Source organism: Dermacentor silvarum, chromosome 8, assembly GCF_013339745.2.
Source record: "Dermacentor silvarum isolate Dsil-2018 chromosome 8, BIME_Dsil_1.4, whole genome shotgun sequence".
Classification (NCBI taxonomy): Eukaryota; Metazoa; Arthropoda; class Arachnida; order Ixodida; family Ixodidae; genus Dermacentor; species Dermacentor silvarum.
This window is the reverse complement of record NC_051161.1, coordinates 36,557,178-36,575,094: the sequence shown is the minus strand read 5'-3', so window position 1 is coordinate 36,575,094 and position 17,917 is coordinate 36,557,178. Positions and strand designations below refer to the sequence as shown.

The following is a 17,917-nucleotide window of genomic DNA, read 5'->3' as shown; positions in this document are numbered from 1 at the left end:
TGTGGTGTTAGCAAATGATTGATTGCTAGCAGAACCGTTCCTTAATGTGGCCGACAAAAAGAACTGTTGCAAAAGGGACTGAATAATAGGCGATTGCCGGATGCTGTCTGGTTGATGTGAACTGTTTTGGCTCATGAGCAAAATGCAGTCAAAGCATGCTTCTGAAGACCTTTAACAGCATGTACAATATGTTGAGCTTGTTAGTTTACCCGATGTGTTAAATGCTGCTGACACCGAATCCTAATGATGGTGTCGCTCATTTACCTAATGTTGCACCAATAATAGAACCTGGTATAAATTTTTCTTGCAGCAAAACCACTTGCTTATTTGCATTGTTATGCCAGATGAAAAAAAAACGTATGCAAATCCAAGCAACTCATGCATCAAGGGCAGTGAACCTGTATAAGGCAGTTCTCAAATACCTCGGAAGTCCTAGGCATCTGATTTACCACTGCATATAATCTACCCAAGACTATGCAAACACTTTGCTATGTCTGGTGCAATTTCACCGCTATACTCCAGATTTTTCAAATGCTTGTCTATATCCAAGCTTAGTACTACTGTAGTCTATGCTATAGCTAACACTTGTTTCTGTATTCTGCCCATTTTCACCCTATGCCCAATAATATGGCCACTTCATGGGACGACGTAGGCTATCCTCTGATTGACGTTCAATGCCAGCCACGCTGCCAGCCACTAACATGGCACTAAAGACGGGGAACTCCCTTAACAGCTTCACTGAACAGATAGATTGTGTCAGCAGAAGCAACATCGGCACCATTTGTCACCAGAAAAACAGAGCTGCTCCACATTTTAACTTCACAAGAGCAGATACTTTGCCCTTGTAGAACAGACAGCATGGCTATTCCTTCCACTGAGAAGCTTTGCATGTGCTATTTTTTTTTTTTTTCCATTTTGGCATCGCCACACATAGCTTGTAATTTTGATTTATTCTGGATGAAAGGGAAGGGAGGGGGGGGGGGGGGGGCAAATACTGTATCCAAGTATAGTATTAAATAGAAGTCCTAAGTGAAATGCTTCTGCCAGGTGATGTATGAGTGCGAGTGAATAAGCATTTTACCTATTGGAGGCACTTATATTCAGCTCACTTTCCGACTCTACATGTATGACATCAGAATGTTGAAATCACACTACTACAGTATAGACCACTTATAACGTAACCACTTATAGTGAAGGACCAGATATAGTACAGTCTTTTCAGACTCCCGTTAATTTCCCCATAGCACACCATGTATATGTATACCGCTTACAGCGCAGCCGCGTGAGACGAAATACCGGTTATAATGCGGCTTCCGCGGGAAAATCTCGCCGTCAAGGGCGGTAGCAAGCACACTTCTCAATGAGGTGTGCCCACCAATGGGAGAGGAGATCAATGAGGGCGATGCAGAGGAGGAGCATGAGACGTGGAGCATGAGTCCAAGGGCGATAAAATTGTCGCCGCGCGGTGTAAGTGAAAGCCCGCGGGGGACGCGCGCCTTCACAGAGAGCGAATGCACAGCGGAGAGCAAACGCGACTTCCATCGCGTGAAAGGCAGGCGATGGGGGGAGGGGGGGGGTTGGAGGGAGGGGGGGGGGCGACGCTGTGCTGCGGCACCAAATGCGTATCTTGCAACCGGACGCAAGGGGAACTGGTGACACAACCTTCCACACGAAAGGAGCAAAGCGGGAATGCAGCACAGGAGGGAGGGAGGGGGGCTTCTACTCTGCCAACAACTGCGTTCGCGCCTGTGCCGACTGTCGGTGTTGCCGCGCGCACCGTATCTTGAAAACGATCTCCACACGGCTCTGAGCTTTGTATACGCTCTGCTTATGCCGCTCAGTTTCCGTTGAAGCGATATACCGCACGAAACTCCGCTCACTGCGGCAGCCGCGCTTTGACAGTGGTTGTCTGCAGTCATCGAGTCTACTCATGTTTGCTTGTGCGCGTTGACACCACGCTTGTTAATTCAGTTAGTAAGCGAATGTGTTAAGTTTATGCAGCTGATAAAAGTACTATTCCTTCTCCTACTGCTACTAATTACTACTACTCTACTAATTTGCTATCGCAATTGATACTTCGCCTTTCAGGTGAAACTGAGGCATTTTTATAAAATTATTACATTGTGTGCTTCATGAGAAGATATTGGGTACTTGGACATTAACCTTTCAATGTTCGTAAATTTAAACAGATGCAAAACTCCCAGTCGCACGCTTCGATTCTCGGATACGCGCGGCGGCTTGGTCTACATGTTTTGCATATGTGCAGAGCTTGAAAATCGTTGTTTTGGTTATAGTGCGGTACCGCTTATAGTGCAGATATTCATGACTCCGGCGACTTACATTATAAGCGGTCTACACTGTATTAGGAAATTAAATGCAGAACTTCACAGTAGCAAAAGAACTGCAACAGGTAAGAAATTCAGTAATGAGCTCTTCGAAAGTGTACACGCTATAAACTAACAGATTCATTTCTGCCTGTTTTTGATTGTTAGCTAGCCACTATGCGAGACCTGTAAAGGAACCTTTCACGGTGCTCCAAGGTTTTCTTTGCTTTTGTGCTTTTTGAGGAAGCACATGACACCAACTCCAGAAGGTTTCATTGATGTGGTGCCACTGCTGTAAAGGAAGAAAGAATTGAATTCTGGGGTTTTACATACCAAATTACAATTTGGTTATGAGGCATGCCATAGTGGGGCACTCTGGGTTAATGTTAACCACCAGAGGATCTTTAACATGCGCCCAATGCACGAGACATGTGCGTTTTTGCATTTCGCCCCCATCGAAATGCGGCCGCCACGGCCGGAATTTGATCACACGACCTTTTGCTTAGCAGCGCAACACCATAGCCGCCAAGCCACCGCAGCGTGTGTAAAGGAAGAAAGAGCATACATGGTTATAGTAGTATTGTAACAGAATTCCTGCATCATCAGACTTGGGCACCTGGACACAGTACGAGCGATACTTAATTGCAGGCTTGTTTGAAAGCGCGAGACATCTTCTTTCATTGGCTCTGTCAGAGTGCATTGGACCAAATGGATTCCTTTCAGACCTTCTAGTTCCTTTTGCTAAAGATTTTTCTGATCTTATGAAATTTGGAGGCATCCACCAAGATTGCTCCAATGATATATCATTTCTGATCGTATTGCACTAATGATGGATACCACAGGGCTTTCTTGATGAAGCGTACATATGTATATTCAAAATGACTGCTATATGTTGTGCCTTCTGTAGAGTAATATATAGCTTAAAACGACAAGTTAGGAAGCTCTCCTCTCTTGACTGATATTGAAGGATTAAGGAGTTGTCTCCTTGCTTTTAATAGACATGTAGGTGTTCCATATGTATATTTAACTCCAAAGCTGCACAATCTGCACACGAGTCTCTGCATGTGTGTGTGTGCTGCTTTTAAAATGCTTACTGACACATTTGTTCTGCTAATTATAGTTTTATCATAGTATTATCGCAAAGTTGTACATATATTGCAAGGTGCAAGACATGGAATTTCATTGCGCCATGTGCGTGAAAAGAACATCTCATTAAATAAGTAATGTTTCCATCTCCTGGCATTAAAATCTGGACATGTCGATGTAAGACCAGTGAACTGCCATAATCTGCATTTTGTGGATAACGAGCAAAGTTTGTGCTTTTCCTGCTTTATTTGTGTGCAAGTTTCAAGAGGCACAAATGTTTCGGCTATAGCAGTGATTTACCTTGTTATTTACTAAGGCAGCGTATTGTTGATAAGAACCACCTGTATTAATGTGACTGCAATAACTTGCAATGTTCTAACTGCAGCATGCACAGCTATTTTGGAAAAACTGGCATTTTTTTACTTTGGGCAACAGAAAGCTGCATTTAAGAAAAACATCCATGTACGTTTTATTTTGTGCGCTGGTTTTGCTGCTGCAATAATCTTGTTGGCTGCAGCACTCTAAAAAAAGCCAGCCTGAATAAGAAAGCTTTTTTTTTTTTTGTTGTTGTTTAGTTATGCAGCTAATGAGCCCTTGGCACAAATTTTGATTCAGAGCTTTAAATCGAGCGAGTGAAAGGAGCAGTGGCATTGCAACACCATCACACACTCAGTACAATTCTTGTATGTTGCAAAGAACTATGGAATTATGAAATTTCGTGTTGTGCGTGACAGGTTATGGTCATCCTTGTTAATTTATTGTTATGCTATTCTAAATGGAATGTGCTTTTGCTTAAAAATGCATGAGTACAATAGAAAGTGTATACATTATATATGTAAAAATGTAAAAAATTTACCCATATCTGAACTGAATCTTTGTTTTTGTGCGTACAAGATGCAAGTACATCACTACTGTGCTATCATGACAATCTATAATTGGCAAGTTCTTGCTCCTTTTAGGCGCTAAATTTTATGGGAAGACAAGTACTATTGACAGGATACTAACACCACTAGCTGTTCCAGGAGCTTCACAATGCCTGTCAGTTCTGTTTACCTGTTGTAAAATTATGTGGGCGCTTCTGTTCTAAAGATTACATAAATAAATGCATCTTCTGTGTGTTGTGTGTGTCAAAGATCTGCTCCACTTTTCTTTTAGACACTTATGCTGCTTTGCATTCTTCTGCACTGTTGAAAATGGTGCAACCTAGTGTAATTTCTAAGAATTGGTTTTCAGCATATTCTTCAAATGAGCACCTTTCTTGCTTTTTGTTTGTCATGCTTGGTGGTTAGCATGTTTGTGTATTTTTCAACAAATGGCCAATGAGAAACTTTGCAACTATTGTGTGCCAGTCTTAGGCCATGCATGAAAAGTTGCCAACTGCAGTGTGAATCATATTCACTTTCTTAGGCATTTAAATCGTAGAGTAGCCACGCAACAATTATGCGGCAGCAACCACCATCATTAAGAAAGGCTTTTTCTATGTATGGTAAGCATAACACATTTAAGTCTCAAAATGTAATGCACATGATTACAAGCATGTGGCTCTTTGTAATTATGTTTGAGCTGAAAGATTGTGCAAATAATAGCGCGGAAAAGAGGTAGGTGAGGTTTCTTTTCATTCTTTACTACAGACATCTTAAATGTGAAGTCGCTGTGATGAGTGAGGGATAGGACTTTCTTTTGTTAATCATGGGCATTGCAGCACGTGTTTGGCATCACTGCACTTTCTTGATAAAGAGTGGAAACGAAAGTCGTATGATGAAGAAGCCTGTGTGTTGGCATTTATAAAATTGTGTAAGCAGAACACAATTCTAAGTTTTTCAAACTTGCATGCTTGGACATTACATGTTTGCAGAGGGACACTGCAGCCACGTTTCTTTAATTTCATTTAATATGTGCATTGTAAGCTTGTGCGTTTATTTCATGTTTTCAATTATTTGATCAAATATTATGCTATGGCGGTATTTCCCTTGAGTTTGAGGCGAATACCAAATATTTTCTGTGTATACATGTGCCATCTATAGTTTTGGTTGTGGTCAACAGGTGGCATTGTCCTTGAAGCGACTCTTAGCCAAAACAAGACAAAGACAAAGAATTCATTTGCAGCATGGAGGAAGGAAAGAACTTGGTTACAGTCGCCAGCCGAATTTTCGAACCTGCTGTGTTGTTAGAACTTCCTCGTAACCATTGTTTCAAACATGCACGTGCGATGTCAAAAAAATGGTGACCATTAGAAAGTTGACGTTATTCAGGTTGTCTCTGTACTCTCGCTTTTGTTAGCAAGGTCGTTTCTCGACTCGACGTCAAGCAGGCCTAGCGGGTCATGTCAAAAATTGACAACTTTCTGTGGCTGTGATGGGAAAGCTACGGAAGCAAAGCGTGCACAAGTGAGAGCACTTCTGAAAAGAGTCCCGCGTTTTAATCCACTTTAGTCTAGGCTTGGGAAGAGACAACAAACGCCTTGTTAGCAATAGTTGAAAAAAGTTCGGCACTATTGTATCACAAGAAGGTGAAAGCCTGCTGTTCATTTGGTAATACATCAAGTTATACAATCGGGATTAGACTTCTGTGCAAGACATGTTGGTAATGCATTAAGTTATACAATCGGGGCTAGACTTCTTGCAAGACATAACGAGCCGTAATGGGAAGTACACTCGGCCACTAAATATTGCGGGGCACGTGAGCGCGTGGCGAAACGGTCCTCCTCGCCCACTGGCATCGTACTCCTGGTGTCGAGACCGACGCTTGCGCGCATGCGCGTCCGTCCGTAACTACAAGCGTGCATGTTTCTGCTCTTCTTCCTTAGGCGCCGGTGATATCCGAGTGCAGCCGCGAGGGGCCCCTCTTGCGATTGGCGCTGTGGCAGCTTCAACGGGCAAAACTTAGTTGATATAACGTCAATAAAATGTTCATTTTCGTCTTGCCCGATTCTTTCTATAGAGCGCCTTTTCTGTCACGCTCTTCTGTGGAAGAACGTCCCGTTCGTGAAAAGAAATAAGGAACGATCATTGGCCATGAAAAGGCGCAGTGCAGAAAAAACAAAAAGGACTTGTTGCGTTCGCGATCGGCGATATGCATCCGCGCTCGTGACTCGACAAAATGCGACCAGTGTGGCGTGCGCCAGCTCACGCTTCACATAGTTTTGCCCATCGAAGCCGCCACAATGCCAATCGCAAGTAGCGCCCCTCGTGGCTGGACTCGGATATTGCTGGCGCGCAAAGAAGCAGTGCAGAAACATGCACGTTTGCAGTCACGAAGGGACGCGCATGTGCACAAGCGTCGGTCTCGACACCAGAGGTGCCGCGCCAGTGGGCGAGGAGGACCATTTTGCTACGCGCCTGCGTGCCGCGCAATATTTTGTGGCCGAGTGTACATGTGTGGCACTAAGGCACCTCCTGACTGCCACATATGAACACTTATGTAGTACCTAAAGTGCAGCATGTTAGTGCAAACACTAGGCCACACCTTTAGTGAGCGACATGGCTGCAACGTGACGTGTGCAATCACGCACGCACTAGACACACCTTTAGTGTCTCCTGCCTTCCTTCTTTCATTGTTGTCCCTGGCTCATACCCGCATATTTAATGCAGGTATGCGCCACACGTGATTTTATTATCGTTAATTGTGACGTAACTGACGAGCATGTGATGTTATTGATGTCATGACCTACCAGTCATGTTAGTCATAATTCGTACCCTTCCATGCCAATTTTGGTAGACCGGGTGCTCAACATTAAGCTTTACGGAATGTTTAAAAATCGCCTGTGGCAGGTAGCATAATTCTTATCATTGAGCGGGTTATTCGAAGAGGCGGACATTAGTAGCACGAGAAATCAAAACACATATCCAACTAATTAACAAAAATTGACTGATCAACTTCTTAGTTAATTATTTTACGACATATATTGCAATTTACGAATTGGAGCCGGTGAGTTTGCAAGATGCATCCACTTGACGTGAATTTCCAGGTTGACACCAGTTTCGAGATATTTCCCAAAGTGTGGGACGAAATACATGGGCGTTCCAGTTACTTTTGTGCTTCAATGTATAAAATAGCATTTTGGTAAAAAAGTAAGTAGAACAACAGTGCATTTTTACAGCGAGTCTGATGGCGCATATCTCCAAACTGGTGTCATTCTGGAAATTCATTCCAAGTGGATACGCCTGATAAGCTCACCGGCTACAATTCATAAATTGCAATATGTGTCGTAAAGTAATTAACTAAGAAGTTAATTAGTCAATTTTTGTTCATTTGGTGTAGTGTGCTGGTTTCAGTCGTCACCCTGGAACTCCGTACCCGAACTCTACCTCCTGCCTCAGTTCCAATCAGCGGCACTGAAGACCACGACGTAGAGGACTGGATGTCCTCCTACGAACGAGTGAGTGCGCACAACAAGTGGGATGATGCCGACAAACTCACCAACGTCATCTTTTACTTGAGTGCTGTTGCACATCTATGGTTTCGCAACCATGAAGTTAACGTTGCGAACTGGTCGTCATTTAAGACGAGCTTCGCAGAGGTATTCGGCCGACCCGCTGTGCGTAAGCTCCGCGCCGAACAGCGCTTGCGTGGTCGCGCCCAGAACTCCGAAGAAAACTCTACCGCCTACATTGAAGATGTCGTCAACCTCTGCTGCCACATCAACCCTTCCATGTGTGAAGCTGACAAAATCAGACACATTATGAAAGGAATCGAGAACGACGCCTTCCACATGCTCATTGCGAAGAACCCCCAAACGGTCGCCGACGTGATCCAGCTCTGCCAAAGTTACAACGAGCTGAGGAAACAACGGATTTCCACGCGGCGCTCTAACTACGACACGACCAACATCTCGGCTCTCAGCCTTCGCAATGATTCTGTTGACAACAGTTCCTTGCTGCAGCAAATACAGCAGTTTGTTCGCGAAGAAGTGGTATGACAATTGTCCCTTGTGTCGTGCGTCACGATCGCGCGTTGTACGATTTAATTGTGGCCTATGCCATCACTCGCTCCCTCGCTTCGACGCGCCATTCAGCAGCAAGTCTCCGAGGCGCTACCTATTGCCCAATGCCTCTTGCGCAGCAGCATCTGCCTGTCTCCGCCCCTCTGACCTACGCTGAAATGGCAGCTAGGCCTCGAGCATCCTTCTCCACGGATCCCGGACAACCACCAAGCGCCTTCTACGTGGCACGGTCTCCTGTACGTCCGGCCCCGCTCCCTGTTTTGCGTCCCGCCCCACCGCCAGAACCCTTGGCGTACTGCAGACAACCGGCCCATCTGCTATTTCTGCCACCTTCCTGGACATGTCGCACGGTTTTGCTATCGCCGCGACTTCCGCACACGTGACGGCGACCGAAGTCCAGGCTACACTCGTCCTGAGCCACCACCACACCCGGTCTCGTCTGGCCCGACGCCTGAATCTCTCTCGTCGGGTCAACGCGCCTTTGACTCCCGTCGGTCGCCATTCCCCCGTCGCCGTTCACTTTCGCCTGCTCCGTTGCCGCCAGCCCGTCCAAGAGGAAAACTGACCAACGCAGTTCCGGAGGCAAGAACTGCGCTCGCGTCGAAAACTGCAAGGCCTCGGTGTTTTCCTGCTAACGAGATCACGTGTGTATTGAGGGTGTCGCTGTACAAGCGCTTGTTGATACCGGAGCTGCTGTCTCTGTGCTCAATGGTGAAATATGTCGCAAATTACGAAAGATTACGATTCCGTTTTCTGACGTCTCCCTGCGTACGGCAACCGCGCACCACGTCCAGCCTTGTTTGTCGTGCACCGCTCGGCTTGTTATTCAGGATGTTTTATACGTCGTTGAATTTGTCGTGTTGTCACCATGCTCACACGACGTAATTCTGGGCTGGGATTTCCTTTCCACGCATCATGCCGTTGTTGACTGTGCGCGTGCTGAACTTGCGTTGTCGCCGATATGTGATGCCCCATCTGAGCCGTGCTTCTCTCCTTTTCCCCAAGTGGTCGCCGCCACGGACACTGATATACCTCCTTTCTCTTCTGCTCTCGTGTCTTTCTCTTGCTACTCCGCACCCAACTCTACAGCTATGTTTTCACCCTCCGAAGCCTTCGCCTCTCGCAAGAACTTCCTGCTTCCTTTTGCCGTTCTCACGATTGAGAACTTTTATGGAACCATTTATGTTACCAATCAGTTATCGTCATCGGCCACTTTATTCCGTGGTGAATGTCTGGATCACCTTGAGGACATTGCCTTCGTTTATCCTCGTCTTTTGCTTGCGTCCGTGTTTGTCGCTGCAAGTTGAATATGTGTTTCGATTTCTCATGCTACTAATGTCCGCCTCATCGAATAACCCAGCTCAATGATAAGAATTATGCTGCCTGCCACAGGCGATTTCTAAAAATTCCGCAAAACGTAAACGTGAACACCCTGTGTACCGAGTGAACGAGACGCCATAAGATTGTTGCCTACTTCCAGTGTACACGGACGCAATCTCCTGGAACCTAGCCTTTAACAGCTTCGCTGTAAAAAATTGTGTTTCACGTGCCAAATTAATGATTATGAGACCCGCCCTAGTGAGGAACTCGGGATTTAATTGTGACCACCTGGGGTTTTTTGACGTGCACCCAAGGGACTGTACATAGCAACTTTTGCATTTCACCACCATCTAAATGCGGCCTCCGCCACCGTCGATCCCGCGCCCTTGGGTTTAGTACCGCAACGCCATAGCCACTACCTGACCATGACGGGTCGTTTGCCTTCAATGAAGTGAGATTTGTATAATTTGATTGTGCATGTACTTCATCGCTTTGACATTATGTAAACACAAGAAGAAGTAGTTTAATGATTGGAAGTTTAACACACAGAAATTAGGCGTGAGAAGACGTGGCAGCGCTTAGATCGAACTTGATGTGTGCCATGTACGTTGCAGCGCGCCGAAACATCTGAACGTCCTTGACAGTGTATAGCCGTACCCTTGTGTATAGTGTAGAAGGGTGGAAAATGTTTTCCATGTGCCTAATACTTTAAAACCGTGGGGGAACACAACCGAAAGTGCGGGATCCATACTGGCCCAAGCACTTTTGCTAGCAGGCAACTCACTCTGTACTACCCAGTGCAGCGACGGAGGCGCTAGTAGCGTTTTTTTTTTTTTCGTTTTTTTTTTTTTTTTTTTGTCAGCGCTTGCTGAGCAGCGAAGGAGGCCTTGGCTCATCGATGATCGCGCCTGAGTTGTGTGTCGTATAGAAGCAGCGTTCGGATCCGCGGGCGACCAGCGGACCAACTACAGCGAGCGTGCCCGCCAAGTTCGTCTGTGCGCTTACTGGATGGAACGAGTTAAAGCTCACGTGAAGGCGGAAATCACCGAGCTGAATTTGCGCAGCACAGCGTAAACTGCGCGCGTCGCACAGTGAAGATTGCATGCGAATCTGTATTTAGCGAATCTGCACTTCGCTACGCCGCGCGATGGGCAAAAGCGAAACGCTCCCCGCGGCCTCGACCATCCCGAAATTTCAAGTAGATTAAAGCAGAAGACTGAGCGAAACTGTGAACTTTTTTTATCTACTGCTGGCGTTGAAAAAAAAACGAAAAAAAACGGGAACTTTACTTTTTATTTACTTTTTGTTGCGATGGGCACTCTAAGCGGATTTCTGCCGTCGCGGTGAGGTTCCGTATAAAGTCCAAGGGCGATAAAATCGTCGCCGCGCGCCGTATGTTGTACGGGCGAGTGAAAGCGCGCGAGGGGCGCGCGCTTTCACAGAGAGCAAACGCACGGCGGAGAGCAAACGCGACGTCTTCCGCCAGGCGAAAGGCTGTGCGGGGAGAGGAGGCGATGTTTAGCTGCGGCACCAAATGCGTATCTTGCGACCGGGACGCAAGGGGAACTGGCGACTCAATCTTCCACGCGAAAGAAGGAAAGCGGGAAGGCAGCGTGGGAGGGAGGGTGCGCGGCCACCAACTGCGTACTTGTACTTTGAGCGGCTGCGGGCTGTCGCGCGCACCGTATCTTAAAAGCGATCTCCACACGGCTCTTACTTTTGTATGCGCTGTGCTTTCGCCGCTCAGTTTCCGTTGAAGCGATAGCCCGCAGGAACTTTCACTCGCTGCTAACCGCGCTTACTCACGCCAGCGTTTTGACAGTGGTTGTCTGCGGTCATCGAGTGTGATCTATTCATGTTTGCTTGTGCGCGCTGACACCATGCTTATTGATTCAGTTAGTCGGCGAATGTGTTCAAGTTTATGCAGCCGATAAAACTAATATACTTACTCCGTAAGCACTCTATTAAATTGCTATCGCAATTGATGCTTCGCCTTTCAGGCGAAACTGCGACTTTTTTTATGTTTCCATCAATATCAGCTTAATAGCACTTTGAATATAAATTGTTTGCCAACATTAAAATGTTTCCATCTGCGCAAGTAAAGGAACCCTTGCAAGTAAAGGAGCCCCCATCCCTATCCTCTCCCCCGCATTTATTACTATTTTTTTAGATTTGCCAACTTCTGACTGTTGATTTAAGATTTTATGAAAATCCCACAAGACATATTTACTATTCTATTCAAGTTTGCTACGAACAGAAAGAAAAATTTTATTTGCACAAGCCTATATTGCTTTGTCTTTGAATCATTATGACATGCTAGTCCTATAAGGCTGCTCTGGGAAACAGGACAAGCTCACTCATCAGGCAGGTCTGTGATGATGCAGCTGGCTGAGATAAATTGGCCCCCTTGCGGTGTGTATACCAGTATACTGTTTGAAAACTTAAGTGGCTGACATTTGTACTTGGGATCTTTTTTTTTTTTTTCTTTTTTTATGTGGCCTGCCTCAGGTGTTGGATGACAGCGCTGCTCATCACACTGCCCCTTGTGATTGCTGTACATCACTATAGGAAACAATAATTAGCGAAGTTGGCTATATAAGTTTTACTTTTATTGTTTATTGGTCGTGAATGTGGCAGCCAAGTCAGTCTCAGGTGCATCTACTCTCTCTTATTTCACTCCATTACAACAATTTATACACACAAATAAAAAAAAATATTTTCAAGCTTGGCAACATTGATATAAGTGTGACAAGTTTTGGGCTTACGCATGTAGTCATGAGCAATTATATAGCAGGTATGTCACTCTCGTTGACGCTAAGTACAATTCTCGTATGTGCACGCATATATGAGTATATGCTGCGACAAACTATGCTTCATTGCTCACAAATGGCTCAACCGTTCATTGTTCGACCGCGCCCATCGGCCCCCATCATGCAAGGCAACATTGACACGGTGATGCACCGTTAAGAAATGACGTTGAAGGAACAGCAAGCTCATTTCTGTTCCCCACAAGTGAGGTTGAAGTGGTAATCGCGGTCTCTGTGCTGGATTACATATTGTAATTGTGTTAACTATTTCAGCATCTATTAGCCATTCCTGTCATGGGTTCTGGCATACTTGAAATAGTTATGGCAGCATGCTGTTGCCATGCATAAAAATGTTCAGTCATGAAGCGCTCGCAGCGACGGTTGTTACACTCTAGGCTGTAAGCTGGCTTTAACAGAGAAGCTGGACGCATCGACATGCCGCATGTCTCGCCTCTTTAATGCGCTCTGGCTTACCACGTAAAACAAATGGGCCTAATACGAAGGGCACACGTCACACGACGCGATCCTGCTTCGGCGTATACACCTCCATTGGGTTCACGTCACGTCACCACAGCGTCCCGCTAAATCACTCGACAATGTCCACGGGCAAGATCACACAGGCTACGGTGCCGCCGTTCGAATCGCCGAGCGCCCACCTCAGGTTGGCGCTCATCTTGGGGTAGGAAGGCTTCACCTCGAACTCCTGCACGTACGCGTACTTTTCGCCGTTCTTCACGGGGCACTCGATGCCGCTGTTCTGGCACCCGTCTTCGTTGGGCATCTTGAGCGGGATCGGCACTCCCATCACGAAGCCGTGCGCGCGGACCTTCACGTGGTCGCTGTCCACGGACGACCAGAACTGAACGTTGAGCGTGACGTTAGTGCCCTTCTGGAGGATGTAGCGGTCCTTGTTGCAGGGTGTGTTCACCGTCAGGTCCAGCACTTGACCGTTGTTTGCCGAGCAGGATTTCCATGCCGCCCAGCACTGGCCCGCCAGCGCCGTAGCCACAAGGGCGAGGAACGTCGCGCGGTACGTTGATGGGCCGCGCTGCGCCATGGTGGCTAGTGGTCCGGAAATGCGCGTGCTTCTGGTAGGCGACGTCGCACGTGTAGGCTCGGCCTTCCTTCCGTGTCTTGCCTGTGCTCTGTTAGAAGGCCAGAACGTGCGTCCTGTCTCGCTAGCTTGCCTTCTGACACTCGAGCCCGTCGTAAGTTTCACCAGCTGTGACAGTTGCGATAACCGCTCGTCGAACGAGCGCGTGGTTCGATGACCACCCTTGGTACTTTTTTTTTTCTTTTGACTGTTTCTTTCTTTTTTCGGTCGTTCCTTGCAGGTCAGCACGGAGCACACGCAGGCAGGTGTCTTTTACGCTGGCGAATGCTTCTTTGACCTCGCGGCGCTGCTATACTGCTGCTGCTGGTGGTATACTGGGCGAAGTCGTACTTGTTATTGTATACACGTTTTGCTGCCGGAGGAGATAAGAAAATCAGCGCGGGTTTGGAGTTTCGGGACGCTTGCTGCGCGCAGCACTTCTCGGCTGACGGTAGCTCCGCAGAGCAAGCGATATGATTGCCGGCGTGTCAGTGCAAACACTTACCGCTTGCAACGCCGTTCCTTTGCTGTCGCCTCAGTGCTCGCCTTGGCAACACTTCTCTCTCTGCACTGACCCTCTAGCACGGATTGTCACTTTTATTTAGTGCGATAAGTGTATATAAACAGCTTACGCCAGTTTCCACTGGCTCCGCCAAAAGGAAGTATATATACGTCGTAGCGATCAGTACGCCCTTGAGCGCTGCCGACTGTCTTCTAACGAGATATACGCCTGCGCTGGGGGTCTCATTAGGCAGTGCTCGAGAGATATTTTGTTATTCTTGCGGCTGGGCCGCTCTTGGGGTGAAGGCTCTCCGTGGAGATAACTGATCCGCGTCCGGCGGAAAAGGGTCATTATACATATATAACATTACAGGCTGTGGGCGCGCGGCGAGGCGTCGTGTGTAGGGTTACGGCTATTTGGAGACGCGAACAGAGAGACAACACGCCTATACTAAACTTCAGAGTCGCCTTCTTCGAGATCTGACTCGAAGCAAAGAAATTTGCAAAGGAGTCCCAGTGTACGCCGGTCTATACAAAAAGTCCAACCACGCACGGAATTAGCTTCGAAACTTTTCACAAAGACATGGGCGTGCACAGACGCTTATGTGCTCGTGCGAAAACACAGGGAGAATAATATTGGCGACAGCGGGCTACTGAAATGTAATTTTCCGGCTAAGGCCGCGTATCCTCTACAGTGCTTATTGACCATGCTACGGTGCGCGGTATTGTGCGTCGCATTGCACAGCGATCGATGTCACATTTTGGCGATTGTAACATCGAGAAAAGCGTGTTCTGCTAAGCAATACCGACGAGGAAGTCAAACATCCAAATGAATTATCAAAGAGAAGGGATTGAAGCCGATGGAATTGGCATATACAATGTTTTGATTAACAGTGCCAGGACACCAGGGGACAGAAGAGAGAACAGAGCGCTTCCTTCTGTCCCCTCTGGTGTCCTTGCGCTGTTAACACTTTAAAGCATGTTTTAACAACAAGCCCAATCTTACACCCTACCTGATGTACACAGACCGGGAATTTTAGGCGCGACTACTTTCTCGCAAACCCTAGCAAAAAAAAAAAAAAAAAAAAAAACAGAAACATAAACCATTATGCATTTTTATAACCCAGCACATCTTCTTATGTTTAATGTGGAAGCTATCCGGAATCGATACGATGGCTGCATCATTTTCGTGCAAGGAGTATACAGAAACAAGTAATTATCATTATGAGAATGCGTACGAAAACCGCTCGTGTAGGGACGGTCAAATCCACGGACGTGACATGCCATGTACTAAAGCACGAGACATAGAACTGAACCTTGATTTAATGAAATTGGTGGGACGTGAGAATAACTTCGCTATAATCGAGAACTTCGTTAAATCGAAAACGCTTAAAACACTGATGTGAATAACACATATATTCAAAAGCGAGAAAAGGTGTAATTTTTTGTCATTGTGGCTTTGTCAGACTGAGGCAATGCTGACTAAGGTTGAACATTGAGGATAACGCACGTTTCAACTCGGCTGCGTCAGATTATGTGTACGTAAGTGACCATATATACAGCTACTAGGTTTCCAAGATTTCTAACCTTTGATTATGATGATGATAATAATGAACTTCTGCAAAAAAAAAAAAAAAGAGGGCACTAACTCACTCTGGGGGATTCGCCGAGACCTGGATGGCATTACGTGAACAAAAAATTTTAAATAAAAGTCTAAAAAAAGCTTATCACAATTCAGATAATTTAATGCCAATGCGTAATACTGCAGTCAGACTTGAATGCAACGAAGTATTGGAGAATAAACCACAGACCATTGTCTTCTCACTTTCCACTGTTTTGCATTCTTACGCAATATTTTACTTGAGCTCTCTCTTCCCTCGTTTCGCGTTTTCCACGACTGTTACAAATTTGTTATCGTTCAGAGCTGTACAGTTTGGCCACGGCCATGAGGAGATTTGCAATGAACTATTCATGTCTATAGTTGAAGCATCCAGCAGACCTTGCTTTAGGACGCCGTCTCTCCTGATATTTTCTGTCACGTTCTCTTAATTATCTTTAAATTTTCTTTACAATTATTCATCACATATGTCTCCTAGCTTTCCCCCAAAAATTTTTAGTTATTTATAGATAGTAATTTTACTTTTCGTTGTTTCGTCAATCTTATCTCCCTACTGGGTATAGACCTTTTCATCGGGCGAGGAGGAAAGGGCGCGCGACTAGCCTTTCCTCCTCTCTGGCTTGTGCGAGCCGGCGCGGCCGTGGGCGCGGCGCGGCTTGAATATGTTGCCGGTCGCGCGCTGCGGAACGATTCGGAGGTGTTTTATCTAGTTCTGAGTGCAATTTACGGGATGTCAGTTCTTACGAGGTCATCCAACAACCACTGCGTAGCCTTTAGGTGCAGCAGCCACAGTATCTGGAAATTTCTCTCAGATGTGCAAAAAGGCGACGCGCATCATCAGCCGCGGTGTGTGTATGTGTTGTGAACTATGTTGGAGGTACCGGTTTTCACTGGACGAAGAGTTGTTGTAAAACATTTGCATCAGCCACCGGCATCGTTCTCACGCATTTTAGGTCTAGTAGACTTTAAATCACTATGTCTACGCTAAGCTCCTGCAAGAGACCGAAGGCTTTGCTCAACACAGCGAGCACTGCGGTTGGCAAGCCAACATGATACACACAGTTGCTTCGTGCTTCGATCGGCATTGCCTTTTTGCCCTGTAAGGCACAATATACAAAGAGGATCGCGTAAAGAGATCCAACAGCTATTTGTAAGGACACAATTTCCGTAACGTGGGTGAATGCGTCGTAAATGACTGAACTTAGGAGACTGAAAAAAAAAAAAAAAGAGTTCATATGTCCTCCTTTTGCGGCAAAACACAACAGAACACGGGATAACCACGCAATAAGACTCCGCATGGTCGTGCCGCATGTTTGGACCACTTGGACCATACGCTATATAGAACAAACAGATCTATAACACAGCATTTAGTACTGCCTCGGGCGCTCGCACAGTCTGCAGCTGGTCGTTCGACCACACGAAAAGTGTGATTCACACTGTACGGTATGCGGTTATTATTAACCAAACTATTTTATTTGTAGGCGGAAACCTTGCCCAGCAAACAAGGCAGTCGCCCAGTATATCTACACATAACAACTTGAACGCTTGTCAAAGTAAACAGCACGACTTAATCTCCAGCAGAACGGTACTCACGCTGTTATATAGATCGTCAAATGTTTCGTAACTACTCGTTGCAGCTAAACCAGAGCTTGGAATTACAGTGCTGAGAATGCTGCAGTAAGGTAACATTCGTGAAACGAATTTTCAGAAATACCTAACTGATATCCGAGGCTGATTGTAAGCGCAAACAAACGCGCGCACCTCGCGCTGGGTGCTCCGTCCGCCCTAACACCAGCAGTTACTCCAGCCGCTTAATAACTTCAGACTTAAATTCCTTCACTACGCCTCACAGGACCATTCCCCACGTAGAAGACGCCATTTCATCCTAAATAGACCGCGCGAGTGCGAAAAAAATCCACCAGAAACTGCCGCCGAGCGTATACCACAGCATACAACACAGGCGTTTGCCCAAGCCAGCAGCCAACTGCCCATAGATGGCGCCACTACCTACGCAATGGCGGCGCCCATGAAAAAACGGTCTATAGGCATCGAAAGACCTAGCATGAGCAGAAAAATCGTGCATTAACGCAGTCAGAACTGCGTCCCGCCTGGTCCTCAACTGCGTGTTACTCTATGGCAAATACGTTGTTTCCCCAATAGCGAACAAATCGTTAGCAGTAACAATTTTCGTGGACCCAACGGAATTCTTGGTTATATACACACACG

At 46.3% G+C, this 17,917-nt stretch overlaps 1 protein-coding gene across 1 annotated transcript; it reads right to left on the bottom strand.

Moving 5' to 3' along the window:
- Positions 1-12,230: 12,230 nt before the first annotated feature.
- Positions 12,231-14,215, bottom strand: LOC119461017 (NPC intracellular cholesterol transporter 2). Its single transcript, XM_037722188.2, has one exon. The coding sequence runs from the start codon at positions 13,534-13,536 to the stop codon at positions 13,066-13,068; it is 471 nt and encodes a 156-aa protein (XP_037578116.1). The 5' UTR covers positions 13,537-14,215; the 3' UTR covers positions 12,231-13,065.
- Positions 14,216-17,917: the final 3,702 nt, after the last annotated feature.